Consider the following 21,847-nt stretch of genomic DNA (forward strand, 5'->3'; position numbering starts at 1 on the left):
ATTTCTGGCCTGTTACGTTCTTTTAATTTGATCCAGAGTGCTTTTACTGACTGTGCTTATATTTAGAACTTAAAAATAAGGTTTAAATTTTATAAAAACATACAAACAACACATTAGAAGAAGAAAACAAAAATCAAATGATCACCTGAAAAAGCAAAGAGTAATATTAAACATTGGCAGACCACGTGACACTACTCGGAAGTGACGCGGGGTGCTCAAAAGAGTTCAGCAAAGCATCTGAGATCAAACCAGCATCAGCTACGTCTCATCTGACGGCAGAGGACCAGAGGGGGGGACAGACGGCCGGCCGGGACAGGTACACTAACTCACTTTTAGTTATTGTCCACATAAGGGGGTGTGTGTTTGTGTTTGTGTGTGTGTGTGTGTGCGCGCGCGCGCGTTACTTGTGGTACTGGGACAAGCGGAGCTGCGGGACACAGCTGTCTGTGTGCTCTGCGGCCTGTGGACAAGCTGCCCCCATTTATCCGCTGTCCGGGGCCGGTCCGGTGTTTTCCTGCGGTCAGACAGATGAGCAGCAGGTCATTGTGGACGCAGGAACGTACCTGCAGCGACAGACACGCTCAACTAACCGCAGGCTGAGAGCTGAGCGAGACCATATTAACAAAGCCCCGTACGTACCTCTCCAGTTGTTCTGCTGACAGGTTGCCATCTTTATTTCTACAGGAACATAACGTCACCTGTAAATAAAACGCTGTGTGGTCGCGTGTGTCCTGAGGCTTGAGCTCTGCTCTCTGCTCTGTTGCTGCTTGTACGTCGCTGTGTGTTTGTTGATATCAGTTTTGTGTTAGGAACGAGATGACACAGCTTGTGTTGTTTGTCCTGATACGAGCTATTAGAGATTTGAATACACATGAACACCTTTTGGACAGCACGCAGTTACTGCTGCTCACTGTTCTGATGTAGAGCTATCAAATTGAGCTGCAACGTTTAGTCGATTAATTGAGTGGTTGATCAACAAATAATTAATCAACAACTACAACTGAACCGCTTTAGTCATTTTATAAATTAAAAGGCCAAACATATGCTTTTTCTAGCTCCTCAGATGTGACGATGTGCTGCTTTTCTCTGTGCTACATGATAATAAAGTGAGTGTGTTAGAAACAAACAACATCTGAAGACATCACCCTGGACTCATGAAATCTGTATAACAGGTATTTTCAGTACTTTCTGAGGTTTTATAGACAAAACATGTTGATTCATGGAGAAAACCATCAGCAGATTAATCGATAATGAAAACATTCCTTTGTTGCAGCTCTAATGTAAGTGGTTTCCATAAAAAGACTATAAAGTAGACTTGGGTTTGTGCTCACTCCATAACTGCCTAAGATACTGATATTCTGGTCACTAGACAAGAGTGGTGCATTTCATTTACTGTTTAAATTTTCTTTGTAAAGTGACGTAATGGTGTTTGGTGCACCGCTTGAGGACAGAATAGAGACAAAACTCTCCCCTGTTTTTCAACTAATGAGCATCATGTGGAGTAGAAGTCAGGATCTAAGAAAGTGTTGTTATGCAACTTGAAACACAAATCTGACGTTATTGAATAAATGTATGAAACTGTTTTAGGAAACTGTTGAAATATCCATGAGAGTCAAAAGGTGTTGATTTCAGCTTTACTATACATTGTATTGTACACATTGTCAGATTACAGTAAAAGTCAAGTTAAGTGAACAGTAAGATGTTCTCTATGGGATGGAAGAGCTCATACCTTAAACATAAACTCAGCTGCGCAGTGACAGCTGAGTTTAGGGCATGTTTAAGGCAGCATCACAGTGCTTGCACTGAGTTAAATTAGGCGTACTGTGTAAAACATGAGACCAGCTCTGATTAAATATTGGATTTGCAGTTATGAATATGTGTGGACAGCACATGAAAGATAAAGGAACAAAAGTGAATATCTGTTGTGACTGTGACCTGGCAAGGTCATCCTATTTAAGCCGCTGGTATTCCTCACTGTTCTCCTCACCACATAATTATCTCATGTCCTCAGTACAACACGTTTGTTGCTTCACATCATTCTGATCACTGAAATGAAAGACTGATCTGTCTAAGTGCTGTCATGATGCATTCTTTACGCCATATACATTTAGTAGGTTTTTTTTTGCATAAGTGATAATGATATACTCTCTCCTGTCCACTAGAGAGAGCTACACTAATGATGGCTACAGCTTCACTGTGAAAATGGCAAACAAACCAAGTTACATTATTGAGATTAGTGTGACGGTTTTGACGGAATTAATCAAGAGCCTGTTATGGAACAATGAATAACCATTGCTGACCACCAGCAGAGTCGGGGGAACATCTACACTTCATCATGCCTTGCTCTGTTCCATGTGTCTGCGTGGTCTGATTGGAAGATGTCAGGTCCATTTATACAATAGATAAATAATTGTAAACGACTTCTGTTCTTCTGTATTTGACTTGCTGAGGCTAAGCAGCTCTTGACTGCAGAAGGTTTAATTAGGATCAATAATGACTGCAGTCTGCTCTGTCTTCTGGTTAAATGTGACACAAGCTGACTGTGCTTGTTAGTTCATTTAGTTGTAGCTGTGAGGTCTCGGCATTGACTCTGTTTATCATGCTAGTGAGGTGTGTTTCAGGTATTTTGTTACCACTTCTTTTTGTGTCTGAAGAAGAAAGTTTCTCACTGACTCTGAAGAGCTGCTTGTGGATCTGTGATAGATTTACCCAGTTGATCTTTACTTTAACAATGGGTGAATGAAGTCTGATGAAGCCTTTTTTCTGTTTGTTCCTGAAAACGATTCATAGCTTCAGGGCTTCAAAGCAAGTACAGCAACATCTGGTTAGCAGCTTTTAAAGACTGGGGTCGAAGCTTCACAACTGATTTTCATGTGAGCAATAAAAGTCCTTTTGTTCATTAAATGTAAATGTGACTGTGCAACATGTGACATAAATTTTGAATAAATAAACTGCCTGGATACAAAATATGCTTGTTGACACTGTATATGAATATATCTTACACCAGTAAGGTAGTAGCTTGGACTCAGTGTCACTGTTGTCTGATTTGTTTTAATCTCAGTGTTGATATTCATGTAACATTTCATGTGTTACAATGTGATGTGACTGGAGAATGAGATTTATTAAATCATCTGATTACTGTTATTCTCCTCTCTTTTTATGCCACTATTGTCCATCACATTAGATCACATAGTTTATCTGAAAAACTACCCAAACCGTCAAACTGAATTAAGCTTTTCTGAAGATCTTTGAAGCTTCAGATGTACTCTGGCAGGCGGTTGTCTTCAGCCGATCCAAGCTGTTGAATCAACAATGTTGAAACAGTGAATTCTCAGGCATGCTTCATTGTCATATGCTCATCTCTACTCTGCATTAAATTTAACATGTCATGAAACTGATGAAATTCATGTGGCCTGTGCTTCTTTCATTGCAGTATCTGTGACGACGTGACCATAATGAATCCAGTGTACAGCCCTGCGCCAACAGGGGTCCCCTTTACCAATACTAAGGGTATAGGGTACCCAGGTAATTTAATGTGTTGATGTGTAATGGTTTAAGAAAATTTCTTACTCCCAAGAGATTATCCTAAAATGAAGAAATTAACAAGGACTGACTTTTTTGTTTTCTCTTCTCTGGGTGAAGCAGCTGGATTTCCTGTTGGCTATGCAGCAGCTGCTCCAGCATACACTCCCAGTGTCTACGCAGGAGCAAACCCAGCTTTCCCCAGTGGTAAGAAGGGACTCATACATCATACATACTTCATATACCACTGTAGTATCATTAAATGAGGCCTGGCTGATAAGCAGAAAAATGTGACAGTTTAGCAAATGATTGAGTCTATAACTAGTGGATGAAATGAAAGCATTCATTCTGTAGCAGTGTAGACAGACATTTATGTTTACTGAGCTACAAGCTCCAAGTTTCAGTCTGAAGACCTTTTTCAAGATGTAAAGTCAAGCATTTGCCACCTGACTCTGATATAGAGAAAATCAGTCAAACTGCATTAGTCATACTAAAAAAAAAAAGAAAAGAAAAGAAAAGAAAAGTCAAATCACTCCAGCTGCTCTTCATCCACAGCCGGTTACTGGAAGAGACTTGTACATTTGAAAATTGTCAGCACTAATGTGAAGCGTCTTCCTCCCACTCCAGGCTATGCTCCAGGCACTCCTTTCAAAATGTCCTGCTCTCCCAACACAGGGACTGTCCCACCATACTCCTCCTCACCCAACCCCTACCCTGCTGCTGTTTACCCTGTCAGGAGCTCCTACCCCCAACAGAACCCATACGCCCAGGTCAGTACGTTTATGGTTTCAATGGCTGACAGACTTTGGCACTGGTTCTGGCTTTAAGAAGTTTCAGGGATTGGCCTCAAACTGGCGCTATAATTTCTAATCCTTGGATGTTTTTGATGTTGCCATTTCATTTTCATGTCTTTATTCCTTTCTTCTGTGATCCAGGCATTAATACCCTCACAACAACAAGGCACTTACTACACACAGCCGCTGTATGCTGCTGCACCGCCTCATGTTATTCATCACACAACCGTGGTCCAGCCGAATGGGATGCCTGCAGCCATGTATGCCCCACCAATCCCTCCGCCCCGCCCCAACGGTGTTGCCATGGGGATGGTGGCTGGCACCACCATGGCCATGTCCGCTGGTAAACCACAGTGTTTTATCAATCTAATGTTTAATTAAGTTTTATATTCATTGTTGGTCGTCATGCCAACCAACCTCATTGTTTGCTAGTGAAATATTTTATTAGGATTTTTTTGTAACAGATGCACAGGCGTCATTCATTTTATTACATTATTGTGGATTTGAAGAGAATTTTTTTCGAAGTTGGACATGAAGGAATTCAAATACATACACACATGAGCAGAAGACATCTGGCAAAGGCTAAAACAGAGGGTTTATTGTTTCTTTAAGAAACAACATGATAACATTATGTGAAAACTATGTTCAGTATAATTTCCAAGTGTGAGAGATCACTATACACAGGTCAGTTGTGGTTAAAGATGAAAGAATCTGTAAATGTTGTGAAGTAACTGAAGTTAAAACAAATGATTCTCTATTGTCTTGTGTAACATGATTTATGATAAATATTGCTTAAAAAAGTTCATGTTTCAGACCTGATTTGATTAGACCTGAGGATGGAGCTTTAATTTAATGGCCTTCTTGATCATGCTTTTGCATTATCTGAATATATAATACATATAAGTGTGGAGCAGGAGGATCACCTATGATCAATAAAATCCTCAGACTTTACTTTATATAGATTACAGACTATTTACTTATGAACATGATAAGATATACCATGTTTGACATTGATGGATGCATATTTATATTTAGTGTCGTTTTGGATGTGTTTGTTTAAATCTGTGTATTATGTTTGTGCCCATGTGGCTGTGTTTATGTATTTGTTATTTTCCGATGTTGGAGATCTCCTGCTCCTGTGTGTCAGATATCCATATTTGGATTATGTTAATGTGTTATGTTGTTAGATACTGGTAGATACAATAAAATTAAGTCAGTCATTCTTTCACATATTGAATAGAAAATATGGTTAATGGTGTTCACTCTGCTTCTCAGGAACTTTGTTGACGACTCCATCACCAGCGCCTGTTGCCCCCCACCAAGTCACGATGCCCACATATCGGCCTCCTGGCACACCCAGCTACAGCTATGTGCCCCCGCAGTGGTGAAGAGAGGGAAGCGTGAGTATGATGTGTGGATCTAAAACAATTCAGTAGAGATACATGCAGATTCAAACTTTGTATTTCTACGTGTTGTTCTCCCTGCAGGTCAGAAGATGGTAGATATGCATTCACACTCTACTCCAGTGTTTTTTGCTCTTGGTGAAGACCTGTTCTGCCAGTGTCTGCAACCAGTTACTCTTCTTCCAGCATAATGTGAATCTAAAACACAAATACATAGAAAGAGGCCCATTCAGACAGGGGGGAGGTGAAGAATAGGCTCGTCCCCATGACCCCCTCTTAACGGAATAAGACTGCATCCCACGCCACACCCCAGCGCCAGCACCCCTACAACCTGCCGCATATCTCACATCAAACAGCAAAGCCTCCATGCAAACTTTTTGTGGACTGTCATGCAGGTTTTTATAGTTTAAACTCTTAAGTGGTGAAAAGGGAGTTTGGAATTGTTTTTTTTTTTTTGTTTTTTTTTTTAATTTGGGAGAAGCGTACGGTGTTGAATGCATGTGTATATATAAATATATGAAGTATTGCTAGCTCAGTCTACCTGCTGTGACAGATGCAAAATCAACAAAAGGCACACATCCAAAGGAACTTAAAAAAGTAATAATCTGCAATGCTGAATCACCAGTGACCATGTCTTATATGTGAAAGAAAAGACAAGAAACGTTTCTTCATGCAAAAACATACCTGCACAAATCAGTGCAGACTAAACTGTACTATTTTCACTGCTTTGTGTTTTGGTAAGTGATGCTAGGTTTTTATTGTTTCTTTCGGTGATGCAGTATATGCATTATGTCTTACCATTTTTGTATTTTAGGAGAAAGGTTGAACTTTGAGTTTATGCCTCTGACTGATGGCCATACCTACACTTCATCACTTCATGTGTTTTATTTTTCCTGCCATGCCACTCGTTTTAGGAAAAAAAACCCATCTGAAGCAGCTTTTGTTTCCTGCTTGAAACACTTTTGGGTGATTTCTGTGTTAATTCACTTATTTTAGCTGCAAATATTAGTGGTGGGGAGCAAGCAGAGGATGTTTTTTTTATTTTTTATTATTTGCACCGTGTGTGTGTGTGTGTGTGTGTGTGTGTGTGTGTGTGTGTGTGTGTCTGTGTGTGTGTGTGAGAGAGAGAGAGTCTATGTGTTTGCATGAAAGAGGACTAAAATAAAAACCATTAAAAATGTTGCCACAGTGTGACATGCTTTGCGTTTTTGACCTGTTACAATAATCAGTTTGTCCTTAGGTCTGAAGCGCTACATCATGAAATCACTGCTAACTGTGTACATGTTAGGGAAACATGATGTGGTTAAACTCCATTTGTGAAAAGCATTACTGAGTGAAGGCACTAATTAAAAAAAAAAAAACGTTCATAAAGATATCTGACCTTTTGACATCGCTCGCTCGCTGTTATACCTCAAGGTTCCAGGCTGACCCACATATCACTGTTTCAGACATGCTTTTCTATGTTGCCTCAGTCACCTCAGTTAAATAATATGTTTTGTAAATGTTATTTTTGTGATTTTGGTTCTTGTTTTGTATTCTAAAGAAAGACCAAAAATAAAAACAAATATCAGAATAAGCAGTGTTTCCCTATTGTGTATGTGTCAGTATTTTTTTATCCCCAAAAAACACTTGGCAGGCAGATATGAAGTGTATATGTGTAAATTATTATCAGACTGATTTTCTGATATTTTACACACTGAACGGTTGTTAACTCCAGTTGCTCATAGCTGGTTGCAGTCTTACTGTTTTAATTGGATAATTCCAGTTTTTTTGTCTGTTAATTACTTGACACGCACACATACCAACACACCTGACTAAAGCAGTTTGATAAAGCAACTTTGAAAACAAATAGGCAATAAATGCAAACTAAAATAGTCCAAGTTCTTAGAATAGATTTAGGCTTTGGAGGATAGAGGATCCATTGTAGCTCAAACTGCCCTTAACTGCAAATTAGTGATTGAGCAAATCATATACAATCATAAGTTGGCAGTAATACAATAAGGCCGTTGAACCGATAGGTTAAACCCATGGATGTATGAAGAGGAAGACTTCCCAGCATGCAGCGGGGCGTATGCCTGAAAAATACCCGTAGCATTGACGTTACTTCACCAGTAGGAGACAGCAGTGCATTGAACCGTGCCCAGCCTGCCCGAAAGGAGAATAATAAGAAGAAGAAGAAGCACGTCGCCGGTGGCGCGTCAGTTTTGAGTCTGTTGTGGACTTTCTCGAAACGGGAGACCTGATTCCTGAGTGAGTTCTAAATCGACGTTAACTTGTCGGCCTAACTGTTTTAGGCTGGATTAAACCCCGTCGGTGTAAGTCCTGTTTACTTTAAAGCTACTTTTAAGCTAACTAACGTCAGCGTTTGTCGCTCTATTGTCATTGTGGTTACCGACAGACTGTATATACAGTACAGTATATATATGTACTACATATATTGTTGGGTGAGCAAATGCGCCGTTAATGTTTAGCCTACTTTAAAACCGGGAAATATAACGAAGTGCGTGTTTTGTATTGTGCTTAGTATGTAACGTCAGGGCCGGATTTACCTCCTGAGGGACCACAGGGGTAAACATCCGTGGGTGGCCCCTGCTGTACATGTCACCCAGCACTCTGGAGCTGAAATGATTAATTGAATAACTGAATAGGTAATGGACTGAGAAAATCAGTTGGCAACAATTCTGATATTTGATTAATCACTTGAGTCAGTTTTTAAGCAAAAACGTAAAAAAAAAAAAAAAAATCTTTCAGGGGACCTGGTGTTTATCTCTGTGACTCATGAGAGACAAACTGGGGCTGGTGTAACACTAGTATGAACAAAATACCTCAAGAGTTGAGTGTAACTAGTGAGCCTTAGAATGGACATATAACAATGTAAAATTTCTCTGTGTATAGTTAGTTTAGATAGTTGTATAATATAAGAGACACAAACTGGGGATACTGGTAAACGAAAGATTAACTGAAATGAAAAATAATTTCACTCTCGCCAAGCAAATATAAAGCACATAACATGAGGAAGGAAACGAGGCATGAGGGATATTGGCAAAAATATTGTTGATGTCATTATAAAGAACTGCAGCTGGATTGACAAGACAGAAATAAGGCCATAGTGCTTGTAGTGCAATATAGTAGTATTACATTGAGAGACCAATGTGTGCATCGAATCATACATGAATACAGATATGTGATAAACACTTGTCTTTTTGTGTTGGCTGGTAGTTGGAGGGCTGGCGGTGTTGTAGCAGTGACTGCAGGATGAGCAGCCCAGGACCAAGCAGCGGGACAAACAAATCAGTAGAACTCTTTGAAGAATTATGGAGACAGCTTGGCGAGTGCCACCAGAATGCACTTCAAGGTAACTGACCCCATGATGTACTGTGTGCATACATCAAGTGAATTTTCAATTTTCTTATCGGTTTGTGTCAAATACTAAAATAAAATGTACTCTGGGGTTTTATGCATCTGTTGCTGTTCTCAGAACTGGAGGCGAAAGTGAGCAAGTTGAAAAAGGAGCGCCGTTTGTGAGTATACTGTGTCACTCTGCTTTTAAAAATAATAATGATGACCCTAATAACGGAAGCATTTTTAACCCTAACTTCAGAATATTATTTGTGAATGTTTAAATGTAGTCTTGTTGCCATTATCTATCTAGGAGTGTTTTCTGTATAAGATTAAAAAAGAATACCTATAAATTTTCAAGAACAGGATTCAGCATTGTTGTTTTGTCCGACCAACAATAAAACCCAGAGATCTTTGGTTTAAAATTGGTTATGCCAAAGAAAAGCATCAAATCCGAGGAAATCTCATATACACTTTGTCTGCAACGTGTTATGGTCACAATGTCTTCTATGTCACTTTTTGTTTGTCACTTTCTATTTTTTCACCAATAAAAAAACAAATCTGAGGAGCCAAGGACAGCAAATATTTGCTGTTTTTTGCTTAAAATATATAACGATGGGTCAATTATAGAAATAATTTCTGTTGATCAATTGATCATTTGATCAATTAATCGTTGCAGCTAAGACTGTCATTGTTCTTGTTTTCTACAGAGATGCCCAGAGGCTTGGGTTGTTTTACAATCGCAACCAGCAACTGAAGGAACAAAACACAACCCTGCAGGACACCATCAGTCTCTTGGAGGAAAGGTAACATCCTCCCAGACAGGTTAAGTTGAAATCATATGAAACATAAAGGCAAGAAGCTATGTTCACTGTTTCCAGGCTCCGAGAAGGAGAGTGTGATCAATGTGCCATCTTAGAGGAGAACCTGAAAAAGGACCAGGACCAGAATCTGAGCCTCATCACCAAGCTGAGTGAGTTGTTCTTATTCTACTGTTTGATAGAGCAGTGGCTAACTACAGAGTAACACTACCTGTTGTGAGAAAGAAAGAGAGAACACACAGGTGAACCTCTTATAAAAAAGAGGACATCGAAAATATTTTGTTTTTGCAGTAACATTAACCTTCAGGACTGTGGTTTGTGGGTTAATGTGACATGTAATGTAGTTTCAGTAAACTGTTAATTAAGCCCTTAAATGGCATTTTATTTCCAATATACAGCCTATCAAGTTTTTCAGGCTTTCCTTTTTAGCGTCCTTAGTTCTAGAGATGGTTACATCAGTCTAGGTTTTGATCATCTGACTGTCATGGTGCCTAGAGGAAGCATCCTCCTGACTTTAGTGACCTTTTTGCTTATCCTTGGAGATATCTCAACATCTAGTGGATGGACTGGCACAAAATTTTCTACAGACCTGCATGTTATCCACACAATGAATCCTAATAACTTTTCCTCTAGTGCCATCTTTAGGTCAAAATGTCAGTTTGTCCAGTACTCTGCTCTTATGACCAAAATACTGTTCTTAGTGTTTAGTGCTAATCAGCAAATGTTAGCATGTTAACACACTAAACTAAGATGGTGAACTTGTTCAACATGTTAGTATTGTCATCTTGAAAATGGAGCTCAAAGCACCATTGTGTTTAAGTGAGGCCTCACAGAGTAACTAACACTATTGCAAAATCTCAGTCTTGTCTAAATATAGAGAAGCCTCATGAGATTTATGATTGTATTGTGGATTTATGTTGACTATACACTGAACCATGAGATAAAGCTCTTGGTATGTTGAAGAGCATAACGTTAGTTGTGATGAAACTCTGTTGTTTGTGATTTGTTCCACAGAGAGTGAAAGAAACAGCCTGGAGGATGAAAACAGAAAACTTCACACGGAGCTGCAGAAATTAAAGATGTCTCTGTAAGCTCTTTAGTCTGTTAAAGCCGTGTTTTGTCAACATCTTGTCTGTTCAATATGTTCAATTGTTCAACTAAACAAAAAACAGCAAATTTTTCCGTATTCTGTAAAACCTGCCCAAGACGGCTCCAAACCCTGCAGGTCCTGCTGGTCCTGCAGGGTTTGGAAACAAAAAGTGGTTTCACTTCTGCTTAGGTCTCAAGTCACCGCCATACATTTCTATAGAAGGACAGGTTGAGTTATTAATTTGTGGTGTTCTTTGCAGGAACAAGTTTCAGTTCTCAGTTAGACATTACTGTGTATATTTTGTTTTTCAGCTCAGAGCACCAACAGGCCTCACCCCCAGAACAGGAGGAAGGCATCATCCCAGACTCACCTGTCCTGCCGAGCTCGCTGCCCGTGGCAAACAGACTGAAGAAACGTAAAAATATCAACAAACACAGACACGTTCATTACGCAGAACTGCCTTTACCACAGCGTGAAAAATCACTCTTCAATGGTCAGTCTACTGTAAAGTAACCTCCAGACATTTAATGCCCTTGTCTTTTTCCTGAATCCCCTGCCTGAAGGCACCCAGTCTTCTAACATGTGTTGTTGTTGTTGTTGTTGTTGTTTCAGAGCTGAATGAGGAGCCTGATGATGCCTCAAAGAATCCTGGGAGAGCAAAAGTGCTTGTACCCAATACATGTGAACTGGACATACCCCAAATCTCAGGTATGACATCATCCAATGTACTCCTGTTAAAAAATGTAAAAACAGGAAGGACGGTATTTGTAGTTTCTAAGAGAACAGAAACTGGAAACTGTTACTTTATACAGTATTTCTTCCCTTGAGTTATTTGACACCCTTTTGTGCTCTTAGTGGTTTTGTCTGCGCTCTAGTGTGTATATTTCTGACAGCTCCCAATGCAGCACCAGGCAACATTTATCTATACAAACACACCCATCATATCAGCTTAATTCACACACAGAAAACTCTACCTTGTTGGCTCTGATTACATCCTGGAAACACCAGGAAACTGATGAGTGAACTTTATAGCAAAATATAAACTGCCTCTGAAACATAATCCATCCAGGGAAATTGGATTTAGTCCCACCGCTGTCATCTGATATGGGAGTGATGTACAGACTGTGAGCCCTGTGTTGTGACTGTTGGTTGAACATGTCTCTGTATCTTTTCAGATGATGTGACTCATGATATGGAAGAGGTGATTGCAGAAACCTGTGCCCTTGAACTTCATCTTGACAGTGGTCACATGGTAGGTACGGTTCATACGGGTACAGTGTAATCACTACATAATAAATGATAAATGACATAAATTGAATTTTTAAACTCTTCTGCTTCCTTATTTTTTTCTCTGCTCAGAAAACTGAAACGACTGCAGGGCAGCAAAGCAGCTCAAAAACCCTCTGGAAGAATGAAGTTTGTTTAAAGTAAGGATGACAACTGTCGGGACACATTCACTTGCTGAAAAGTATCAATCTGCAAATTCGTGATTTAGTGGTTTTAAATAATAACATATAAACTAAAAATGTACAATGTGCAGAATTTGAAAAATTCAGGCTTGACCTAGGAAAAACAGTAACACAACCATGTTGGTTTTCCTGCCTCAAGGCCTTACTTCTCCTCCCCTTCATCCACCCTGATCTACAGTCCAGACTCAACCACAGAAAAGTCCCCGTCTCTTCTCCCTGGAGTCAAGAGGTTTTCAGAAGGTAACTCCATTAACGAAGCAAAACGGAAGAAGGAGGGAAGTGACAACAGTCAAGGGATCCAGGAGAAGGGGGACATACAAAGGGAAGGCAAACGCATGAACAGACAGACCTCAACACCTTTGAGCAATCAAAGCTTCATGAAGCAGCCACTGGACAGTAAGGTCAGAGATGTATCTGAAAGGCTCATATGAATGAGTGTCAAATAGCAAGATGAATTGCAATACCATTATCAGGTGGTGTTTGTGAACCAAATCTAGTTTCCTGGCTTCTATATCCTGTAACCAACTGTATCCATCTTTTCAAACTTTCAGCAAGTTTAGGTTTTGAACTAAATCTTTCTTCCAAGACTCTTCTGATGTGAAAAGGTTACATTTTAGCTGTTAATGAAACATTGAACAGAATAATTCTTCAATGTGGTTTTAAATATTCTTTAACATTAAACAGGTTCAGGCAACACAAAATGGGACTTCCAGCCAAAGGCTTAATGTTTCCTGTGCAAGTCCTGCTTTCAAGAAACCAAATGGGAAGGTTAAAGGAGACGGGGAGGGTGATAGGAAGGAAAGACACCCCCTGCACGTTCTGAACGCTTCACATGACCAACATGAAGCAGAGAATGGTGAGTTTTCTAACCTGCTACTGTCCTTTGTGATACAGATCATTTGAAGGACAGTCAGGTTGAGTGTTTCTTCATAATATTCAGTTGAATTTTAATATGACTGTGCTAACTGTGCTTTCTTAGCTGAAGGGAAGCACAGAGTGGAGCCCATGTGGAGCATTGACCCTGCACTCAACATGTCCATGTATGACAGTGAGTGGAGAGGAGATGAGGTACAGTCACATGACCTGCTACTCAGCTACTGAGCCTTGTTTTAGCAATAAAGCTGCATTGTTCTGAACAAAGAGGATTATAAAGAGTCCCTCATTAAATATGAATTGGGTGAAGCATGAAATTTTTCAGGTCTGTTGACAAAACTTTTTTTAAGGCTGCAGTATGATGTACTGTTAAGCAAACATCCTGTCAGCTGTAAAGTGACAGCCTGTGACTGCTGGTCCAATTTGCTAGTGAAGTTTTTCTGTGGTTGACACCTATCGGGAATCCATAGACTTCTCGTGAATGTGACTGTGCATGAAAAGTGAAAAAGTCTGAAAGACATTGGTGATGTCTTGTCACTAGTATTCATGTGGATATATGGAGTCTGACAGAGGTTTTGTTTGTATTTTAGCAAAAAGAAACACAGTGTCATGGAGAACTGGCAGATACTGACTGCACCTGGGTCAGTCACAGCTTACTCCAGCATCGGGACAGGAGGGACAGTGTATCTGGTGAATATAAACCTCAACCTTTAGAATAACTGCTCACTGAAATGTTGTGATTGACATAAGCTGATACTGTCTTATCTGCAGAAACTGATAATGCGCTGTGATTAAAACGTTTTATTGACAGTTTCACGTGTGTTGTTTTCAAGGACTTGGCGAGAAGGCCAACGACAGTTTGGATATGATGTTCGACACTACAGCTTACGGGGAGTACAAGTCTTACAACAGTTCACACTTAGGCCAGAGCCAGCCCTGTGCCAAAGATGATGGTGATGATGATGATGATGAAGAAGAAGAGGAGGAAGAAAAAGACAGTGGTAGGGTTCCAGACTAAGAGGAACTGAGTGTGTGTTTGTCATCAGTTTGACCAGTATTTCTGTGTTTGTCATCAGAGGTGAGCTCTTGAAATTAGCTTGTGTTTGTTTCCCAAACTAGAACGAGATCCTCCTGAAAACTCTCCAGGTCACAGTAAAGCACGGTGAGCCTTACTGTCTTACACAGTAGTCGGGGGGTATTCTTACTGGGCTTTGGTTGCTGTATATTTTATGCTTTGGTGTACATTTGAAGGTTAACAGAGACGAGGAGAAGTAGCAGACAGACTTAAGTTTTTAGATTCCAGGCTCACAGACGTTGTAAGTTTCCCACCTATATGATCTCTCTCTGGATCAGACACCCAACATTTGCACACGTGGCAGTATTTCGCAAGAAAGACGAAAGAAGAAAACTGAAGGGCACTACCTGCAAGGAATGTGAAATTGTAAGTATTTTGACTATGAAGCTAAATAACACTGACATGTTTTAACGATGATTCTATTTAAAGTATATTTTTTTTCCTCCAGTATTACGCCCATCTTCCAGAGGAGGAAAAGGAGAAAAAATTGTCTGCATGCTCAAGGCACCGTTTTCTTTACATTCCTCCTTGTACTCCTGAAAACTTCTGGGAAGTTGGATTTCCATCAACACAAACATGTATTGAAAGAGGTAATTTAACATTAAACCACTGTAGTGATACATTAGCAGAACATTTTATCCCACATGCTCTGTTGCACTATCTTCACTTTCCTTTCCTTGTTTGTAGGTTATATCAAGGAAGAGAAGAATCCTCAGGTACGTTCACGGAGAAGACTACCACTCAATGCTTTTTTTTCCCCAAAGCAGGAGAGAAACCAGCAGAGCTGAAGAAGTTTTCTGTGTGGGACTGTTTGAATCGACCTATTTACAGCAAAAAAACATATGAAGAATGTTGTTATATTTCATTTCAACATGTTGTCTGTAACTGTAAAAGTTTGTTTCTGTAAATACTAAATATGCTTAGCATATGTTTAGATAAATAAAGGTTACCTACATGTCTATGGAGGGTTGTACATGCTGCAGTTCTTCATTCAGTCGGATTGAACATAATCAAGTGTTTAACTCAATAATATCAAGATCCTGTGAAGCACAGTAACTACACTGTATATGAAGAACATGTTTCTTTTACTTTTACTGCATACTTTACTTTTACTTAAATCTAACTTTAATGCTTTTTGTTGAAACTTATTTCAGTCTTTGTTCAACATACAGTGTATCAGTTTACCTGTGAGATTAGAGTACAATGAAAAGACAGTATGTACACAAAGATTATTTTATTTGGTCAGCAGGTTATCAGAGTACACAGAAAAGATTAGAAAAATATTTTCTTTTAAATTTCTAGAAAAAAAAAATCTCTTCATGCTGCAGTGCACGTTGTGGTTCATCACAACCGAGGTTCTCTGTCCGAATACACCAGCAGGGCCTCGCCAACATGGCTGATGACCACACTGTAACCAAATAATATAAATACGAACAGTTTAATGATTCATCTTGTTCGAAGATGTTTGGTGGTTTCAGAAAGGTTCTAAACATTTTAATCTGAGAAAAAGAAGTAAATAACTTAAGGTTGGACATAAAGAAATCTGAACAGTGAATCCAGTTACACCATGCATTTAGTTAATTAGATATATTTCAAATCAATGTTTTGCACATTTTTCTTTTATTCATTTCATCAGACAGCTTCTAAAACATTACAAAAAACAAAACACTGGATTCAATAATAATTTCACATGCAGATATCCTTCAGAACTGTCACTTGGATCAGTTTATAGACCAAGAAATAGCTCCACTCACATATCAGACTTTTCTGACAGCTAAAACAAACACACCTACACATCACCTACAAGGATTAAGGCAGCTGAGCTACTCACCACATCAAAGATGGAACATTAATGTCCATGGAGAAAATGAATGGGGAGAGGGACATAGCAGTAACCTGTGAAGAAAAGATTACAGAATATGACTACTTTTTATCTGTTTGATTTCACATAATCAACCATTTTGTTACAACATTGATGCTTTAAATCATTTAAGCTTTAGTTGATGACTCAGAAACATAATGATTCTCTCTGTCTGACTGGTTAGTGTTCCATTCTAACGTATTTTACCATATGAAAATGTCACTCACGCACCTTTGACAAAAAAATCCAGATCCCAAAGTGCTCCAGGGACAAGCCACTTTTCAGTTTGACTGTGGCCAACAGCAAAAAGAACCCCAGCAGTGCACTGTGGTATAAGAGACAGCTGTGATCAAAGTTATGGCACTCAAAATAAATAACACCAAAACAGTTTAGTTTTAAATTAAAATACAGAGCTGTATCATTTGGACAAAAAGTGTGAGACCTTTACTGATACAGGGGAATCTAGTATGAAAACTAAAATGAAAACTTTTAAGTACCAAAAATCGTTTCAATGTAGTTTTACGGCTCTCTCGGGCTTCTCTCTGGAGCTATAGCAACAACAGGTCAGTTGGGTGGCGACTGCTTTGTTGTGACATCACAAAGTTACAGAAGTTCTGATGGCTTGTTTTAAGGCTCAGTTTCTGAATATGGGCTGTGTGTATTTCTCTGTGGACTAAGCACGTTGATACTTACTAACTACATACTAACAGTATTAACATAGAACCAAGACCTGCTTTATAATAGAAATCTCACTTTAGACAATATCAGACCTTTAAGGTCTCAGGCTGCAACTCAAACATTTTTCCAGGACTTTATTACTTAATAATCAACTTTTTTGTACAACCATATAAATTAGTGCTGTATCTGTAGGCCTCCACAGGTTATAAATAGTTCACTGCTTCCCCTCTCTGAGATCAGGTTGGCAGTCTGGGCTCTTCATCAAATGACAAATGGCACCTAAAATATTTTGTATTTTGATCCTGTACAATGTATTCTGTACTAGTGCTGTGATTCGCATTAACAAAGGAGATCATTTGGTGGAGCTGCTGTTCTGCACAAAAACAGTCTCAGTGCAGAACCCTGGATGATCTGATATTGATCACAAAAACCAAGCTCTACTGAATATACATTAAAAACAGAATCGTGTGCTGACCAATTAAAAAACAAACAAAACTAGAAAAATACCTGGCACAGCAACCACAGTGAAATGTGCGAGACTGAAGGGAGGGGAACTCCATGGCTCCAATGAGGTCACCTATGGAGAAACAAAGGTACAAATGTCGAAACAGTATGAGAGTTATAAAAAAAAAAGACCATATGAGAACATACAGTCTACTAAGTGATGCACTAATAAAGTAAAAGAAATGATTCCAGCTTTATTATCTCAGCATTGAAATATGTACCATCTGTACAGAGTCATTCATACCTGTTGGATGAGCAGCTACAGCCAGCAGCAGCATGCTGTTAATTACAGGCAGGAGAAGCTTTATTTAGTGACTCATAAACCATGAAGCTGCACTAGGTAATATTTTTATGCTGTAATGTGCACAAATGGAAATCTTCGTCTTCTCACATGAAATGATTCAGAAAAATTTGTGGGTTTTTAACACAGCTGTTGACGAGTATCACCGCAGCAAATAACTCACTCTTTCAAAAGAGATTATAAGTATTCAAGTTTATTCAGAATGTTTTAAAATAAATATAGGTTTAAATATAACAGGAAATTCCTGATTCCTGTACATCGACTTGTGCAGGCCCTTTACCCACACTCCTAACTCTTTTAGGATTCAGCTCTGTGATTAACAGAAAAAAATCAGTGTTCTTGTTAACGTTGACTCATTGTGCTCCTCCTACAGGGAAGGCAAGAGAGGTACATGGGCCATCTGCATGTTGCATCATGTTTTTATGAGGTGACAGTTATGAAATAAAATAAATAAATAAGTGAATGAAATAAATATAGATCATTGATTAATTAACATGTCTGAACTTTGTCAGAATGTTTAAACTTTTAACAATTAAAGTGGCTTGCACTTATGTTTCTTTATATACAAAGTAACTTTAATGTAACAAAACACTTGAGCCTCAGAACCATGTTATTTATAATCGTTTATTCTTACCTGAACAAGTAGTTGATGCACTGTTGTTCAAGGTCACTAAAATGAAAGCATCACCAAAAGAGTGAGTCAGTGTGTTAGTGGGGGGTTGACAACTTTGAACTGAGAAACTGAACTTTATGTAAAAGAAGGAACAGAAGAGACACACACTCAGATGGGCTCAGACTTACCCCAAATTACTGGGCTTGTAGTGAACTTGAAACACCCTGTATGCACCTGAAACATCAACCAGGCCACCTCAGGAATTATTATTTTATTTTATTTGTTATTTTTCTTTGATCTATTTTACAGTTTTTAAATCTGTTCTATTAGTTTAATCAGTCTCAAACTGATTTTATACTCTCATCAGTCACTTGTAGAGCACTTTGACCTGAACTAACCTGTATGAAAGTTCCTGAGGAGGATGTAAGGTATGAATGTAAGGTATCAGCTGTGACTGATTAACTTACCAACACAGAACAGATGACCAACAGCCCACAGGTAACCTCTGGAGTCAAACTACAAAGAAGCAAACAAGTGAAGAGACTAAATTAATACCACCAAACGAACAAAAACTACCTGGATTCCTACAACCAAGAACAGTTCAAAATTAAAGCACCATTAATAAAAAATTCATGATCTGATTTTAATGTCTTAGTACCTGAGGATCATAGAGGGGGAGGTTGATGGCTGAAAGCAGCATGAGACATATGCTGTAGAGAGAAGAGCATTTAAAGATGCAGTCATGTAAGAGGGAACTTTGTATTTTTAATATAACCTATGATATATCTGTTTATTACTGTTTTATTGCTGATTCAGAGCTGGAAAAGTGGTTTCCATGCAAGTTTATTCATCAACTTTATTAATATTATCACCATTACTGTTGTTTTTCATGTGAGAAATGAAGAGTAGATTATTTTATCCCACCATCTTCAACCTCTGTACTTGTCAAAAAAGAAAAAGCACCAACCTGATCAATTTCAGCCACTGCATCTTCTGTTGGCGAAGAGAGAGATGAGAGTGACACGTCAGAGCACTACGCATTCATAGTCTGTAGCTGTGAAGACTAGCCAAGGTCATCTTCCTTCATTTGCTGCCATGAATAATAATACAGTACAGTATGTTATGCATGGACTCACCTCTCTATGGACAGCCTTCAGAATGAAGTAACTGACAACATGAGATGAATTCTGAAGAGTGAAGAAATAAGGGATGTCCTGCACAGAGAGCAAATGGACGTCAGAGTTAGCTGATATGTCCAGCAGGTATGAATCCTGAACAAGGCCACAGTCTTTTATATCATTTAGAATATAGTTAATGTGACTGACATTATTAAAATGTAAGAGGTTATATGACGTACGATGCGTGATAAAGCCCTGGAACCAGCATATATGTTTCCTACAAACAGAAGGGAGGCCGGGAGCCACGGCAGAGCTGCTGATCTGTAACACAACATTAAAACATATCAAGTAAAGCTCTTAATAAACATGTCTGCTTGCAGCTGTATGTGAATCCTACAGTAGTCTGCAAAGCGTACCTGGTGATGCGGCTCATCTCCACCCATCCCAACTTCCCAAAGAGTAGAAGAAGAACAGCCCCAATAAATGTCTGCCATCTGAAAACATACATTTTTGTCCTATTAGTGAACATAAACCATATCAATCACTCATTTACATGATGCACACAAGAGGTTTAACATTAACCAAGATGTAGATTTAAAAATATTTAAAAACATTTTTCTAAAATTAAACATTTTAAAGATTCAAAGACTGCAGAGGTGAAACAACTAGTGGATTAATCAATTAGCCTATCTACAAAAAATAATTGGCAACTCTTTTTATAATCAATTTATCATCATTTGTTGATGTCAGCCCCTTGAGCTTCAGGAGACTGTCACAGTCGTTTTTTCCCGTTTTCTGGCACTTTAGAGACAAAAATATCATTGAAGAGGTGATCAGCAAAATTAATCAATAATGAAGAGAATCACTAACCACAGCCCTTATGAACTAGTACATGTATTTCCAGGTGTTGAAGTGAGGCTGTAATGACCAATGAGTTGCTTTCACCTGCAGTATTTACCTTCAACTACTCACCCTTGGAATAAGGTTGGATACGTGAAATTTAAGACAGACAGGATGAACTGAAAAAAAGAGAAAAAAGGTGCAATTCAACTCATGTCCTCTCCATATCTGTGTGCTTTGCATAACTTTAACTTATAAACTGCTCCACCACTGACAGCCTGTCAAAATCTGCCAATTCAAAATGTCCAAACCTACCCACAGAGACTTCATCCCTTACTCTGACTTAACTCTGACTATGTTATTGATTATTGGTGGGCTTTTTTTTACAACTTCTTAGTTTTCATTTCCTGCAGTAGTTTTCTACCAAAATAAGAGTGGAGATGTGTTGCAAGTGCTGCTTTGATGGGTCACGTTCATGCCTGATCAGTCAAAGTAATTCGTAAGGGTCTTAAACCATGTCCACTTTATGGTTATAATTAATAATGAGGGTATAATATGTAATTTTCCACGATTTTCCAACAGATTTCCAGCACTGATCACCAGCAGCTCTTTATCCTGTGTTCAGGCCGCAGAGAAGTTTTAACAGTTTAGCTGTGTCCTGGTTAAATAGTTCGATCAGTGAACAACAGTCTAGCTTTGACTTGACTGAAGAAGAATGTGTCTCTGACCAGGTTTTAGCGCCTGACAGCCTTATAATTGGTTTTCTGATCTCACTCCGCTGAACACTCTCTCACCTTATTGGTGAAATGAGACACAACAAAAACGAAGCTGAAGGCGAAGCCGCTCATGTGTCTCCTCCACTGCATGTTGACCTGCCGCCGCTCTGCAGCGAGGACATGGTTCCTGACGAAAAGACTAAAGACTAAATGCGAAGCATGAAGCCTGTTTCAAACTACGGACGTTTCAAGATCGAAACTTCCCTCATCCTCCCCGGTGACACGTCAAGACGTCGTCAGACAAAGATCGTCTATGTTGGGGATCCTCTCCAATGTGTGTGACGTTGCAGCTTCCTGCATGAGCAGGAAGAAGCCAGCACAGCAGGCAACTGGCCGGGGGCCCCAGACCTTCAGGGCCATAAAAGTCCACATCATTTCTGTCTACATAATTTGTTGCCATTTACAACACTTGAATCAGTGGGTCCGTCTCAGTAGGTCCATCATTCAGACACACTTCCCCATGTTGTGCTGGCATGAAAACAAACACAATATGGATGTGTCAGTCTGCAGTTAGAAAATATGAAATATGTGTGAAAGACAAAAATTCAACTAATATCAAATGTTTCAGTGGGCTCACATGGACAGCAGGGGCTGATGGAGTCAAATAGATGAATCATTCATCAGTTAATCAATTTAACCTACTCTGATAATCATCTTATTCACTGAATCATTTTTCAAGCAAAGATGCAAATATTTTTCCTTGTTTTGAACTTTGAGAATTTATTAACTCTCTCTTTTTATATCAATTCCAATACAGGCCTATTAATACG

The 21,847-nt window shown here is 39.0% G+C and overlaps 3 protein-coding genes across 14 annotated transcripts; 2 read left to right on the forward strand and 1 right to left on the reverse strand.

The window, feature by feature from the left end:
- The first annotated feature begins 198 nt into the window (after positions 1–198).
- fam168b (family with sequence similarity 168 member B) lies at positions 199–7,295 on the forward strand. Of its 9 annotated transcripts, none has more exons than XM_056364594.1 (8): positions 204–316; positions 2,791–2,873; positions 3,434–3,525; positions 3,643–3,729; positions 4,150–4,292; positions 4,458–4,659; positions 5,592–5,716; positions 5,804–7,295. In XM_056364594.1, exons 3-7 carry the CDS (start codon positions 3,456–3,458, stop codon positions 5,702–5,704), a joined length of 615 nt encoding a protein of 204 aa, XP_056220569.1. In that variant the 5' UTR covers positions 204–316; positions 2,791–2,873; positions 3,434–3,455; the 3' UTR covers positions 5,705–5,716; positions 5,804–7,295. The 9 variants fall into 9 exon arrangements, with proteins under 9 accessions (XP_056220568.1, XP_056220576.1, XP_056220573.1 ...); XM_056364597.1 differs by having other exon boundaries at positions 3,646–3,729; XM_056364602.1 differs by having other exon boundaries at positions 3,646–3,729; positions 4,198–4,292.
- A 537-nt stretch (positions 7,296–7,832) lies between these two features.
- On the forward strand, positions 7,833–15,349 carry rbbp8 (retinoblastoma binding protein 8). 4 transcript variants are annotated; one of them, XM_056364437.1, is made up of 19 exons: positions 7,833–7,969; positions 8,939–9,074; positions 9,198–9,240; positions 9,769–9,864; positions 9,940–10,031; positions 10,894–10,966; positions 11,281–11,462; positions 11,582–11,677; positions 12,145–12,221; positions 12,329–12,396; positions 12,578–12,839; positions 13,123–13,294; positions 13,418–13,506; positions 13,902–14,001; positions 14,145–14,312; positions 14,431–14,473; positions 14,665–14,752; positions 14,835–14,976; positions 15,074–15,349. In XM_056364437.1, the coding sequence occupies exons 2-19, from the start codon at positions 8,975–8,977 to the stop codon at positions 15,172–15,174; spliced, it is 1,992 nt and encodes a 663-aa protein (XP_056220412.1). In that variant the 5' UTR covers positions 7,833–7,969; positions 8,939–8,974; the 3' UTR covers positions 15,175–15,349. The 4 variants fall into 4 exon arrangements, with proteins under 4 accessions (XP_056220412.1, XP_056220411.1, XP_056220413.1 ...); XM_056364436.1 differs by having other exon boundaries at positions 7,851–8,034; XM_056364438.1 differs by having other exon boundaries at positions 7,851–8,034; positions 12,617–12,839.
- Positions 15,350–15,605: 256 nt separating this feature from the next.
- On the reverse strand, positions 15,606–21,301 carry LOC130161259 (transmembrane protein 241). The gene is made up of 15 exons (XM_056364425.1): positions 21,096–21,301; positions 20,434–20,480; positions 19,878–19,955; positions 19,701–19,782; positions 19,480–19,557; positions 19,311–19,336; positions 19,002–19,053; positions 18,811–18,859; positions 18,532–18,577; positions 18,365–18,400; positions 17,674–17,708; positions 17,433–17,502; positions 16,479–16,572; positions 16,218–16,282; positions 15,606–15,794 (listed from the first exon to the last, which is right to left on the reverse strand). The coding sequence occupies exons 1-15, from the start codon at positions 21,165–21,167 to the stop codon at positions 15,731–15,733; spliced, it is 894 nt and encodes a 297-aa protein (XP_056220400.1). The 5' UTR covers positions 21,168–21,301; the 3' UTR covers positions 15,606–15,730.
- Between the last annotated feature and the right edge of the window lie 546 nt (positions 21,302–21,847).

This window comes from Seriola aureovittata, chromosome 20 (genome assembly GCF_021018895.1).
Source record: "Seriola aureovittata isolate HTS-2021-v1 ecotype China chromosome 20, ASM2101889v1, whole genome shotgun sequence".
NCBI classification, from domain to species: domain Eukaryota; kingdom Metazoa; phylum Chordata; class Actinopteri; order Carangiformes; family Carangidae; genus Seriola; species Seriola aureovittata.

Coding starts and splice junctions, on each gene's coding strand:
- fam168b (XM_056364593.1), top strand. CDS start 3,456: ATGAATCCAGTGTACAGCCCTGCGCCAACAGGGGTCCCCTTTACCAAT. Junction 3,526..3,642: donor TAAGGGTATAGGGTACCCAG/GTAATTTAATGT, acceptor CTCTGGGTGAAG/CAGCTGGATTTCCTGTTGGC. Junction 4,660..5,591: donor CACCATGGCCATGTCCGCTG/GTAAACCACAGT, acceptor TCTGCTTCTCAG/GAACTTTGTTGACGACTCCA.
- rbbp8 (XM_056364437.1), top strand. CDS start 8,975: ATGAGCAGCCCAGGACCAAGCAGCGGGACAAACAAATCAGTAGAACTC. Junction 12,840..13,122: donor AGCAGCCACTGGACAGTAAG/GTCAGAGATGTA, acceptor AACATTAAACAG/GTTCAGGCAACACAAAATGG. Junction 14,474..14,664: donor CCAGGTCACAGTAAAGCACG/GTGAGCCTTACT, acceptor TCTCTGGATCAG/ACACCCAACATTTGCACACG.
- LOC130161259 (XM_056364425.1), bottom strand. CDS start 21,167: ATGCAGTGGAGGAGACACATGAGCGGCTTCGCCTTCAGCTTCGTTTTT. Junction 19,054..19,310: donor CAGTGGCTGAAATTGATCAG/GTTGGTGCTTTT, acceptor TTCTCTCTACAG/CATATGTCTCATGCTGCTTT. Junction 15,795..16,217: donor AATGTTCCATCTTTGATGTG/GTGAGTAGCTCA, acceptor ATTTGGTTACAG/TGTGGTCATCAGCCATGTTG.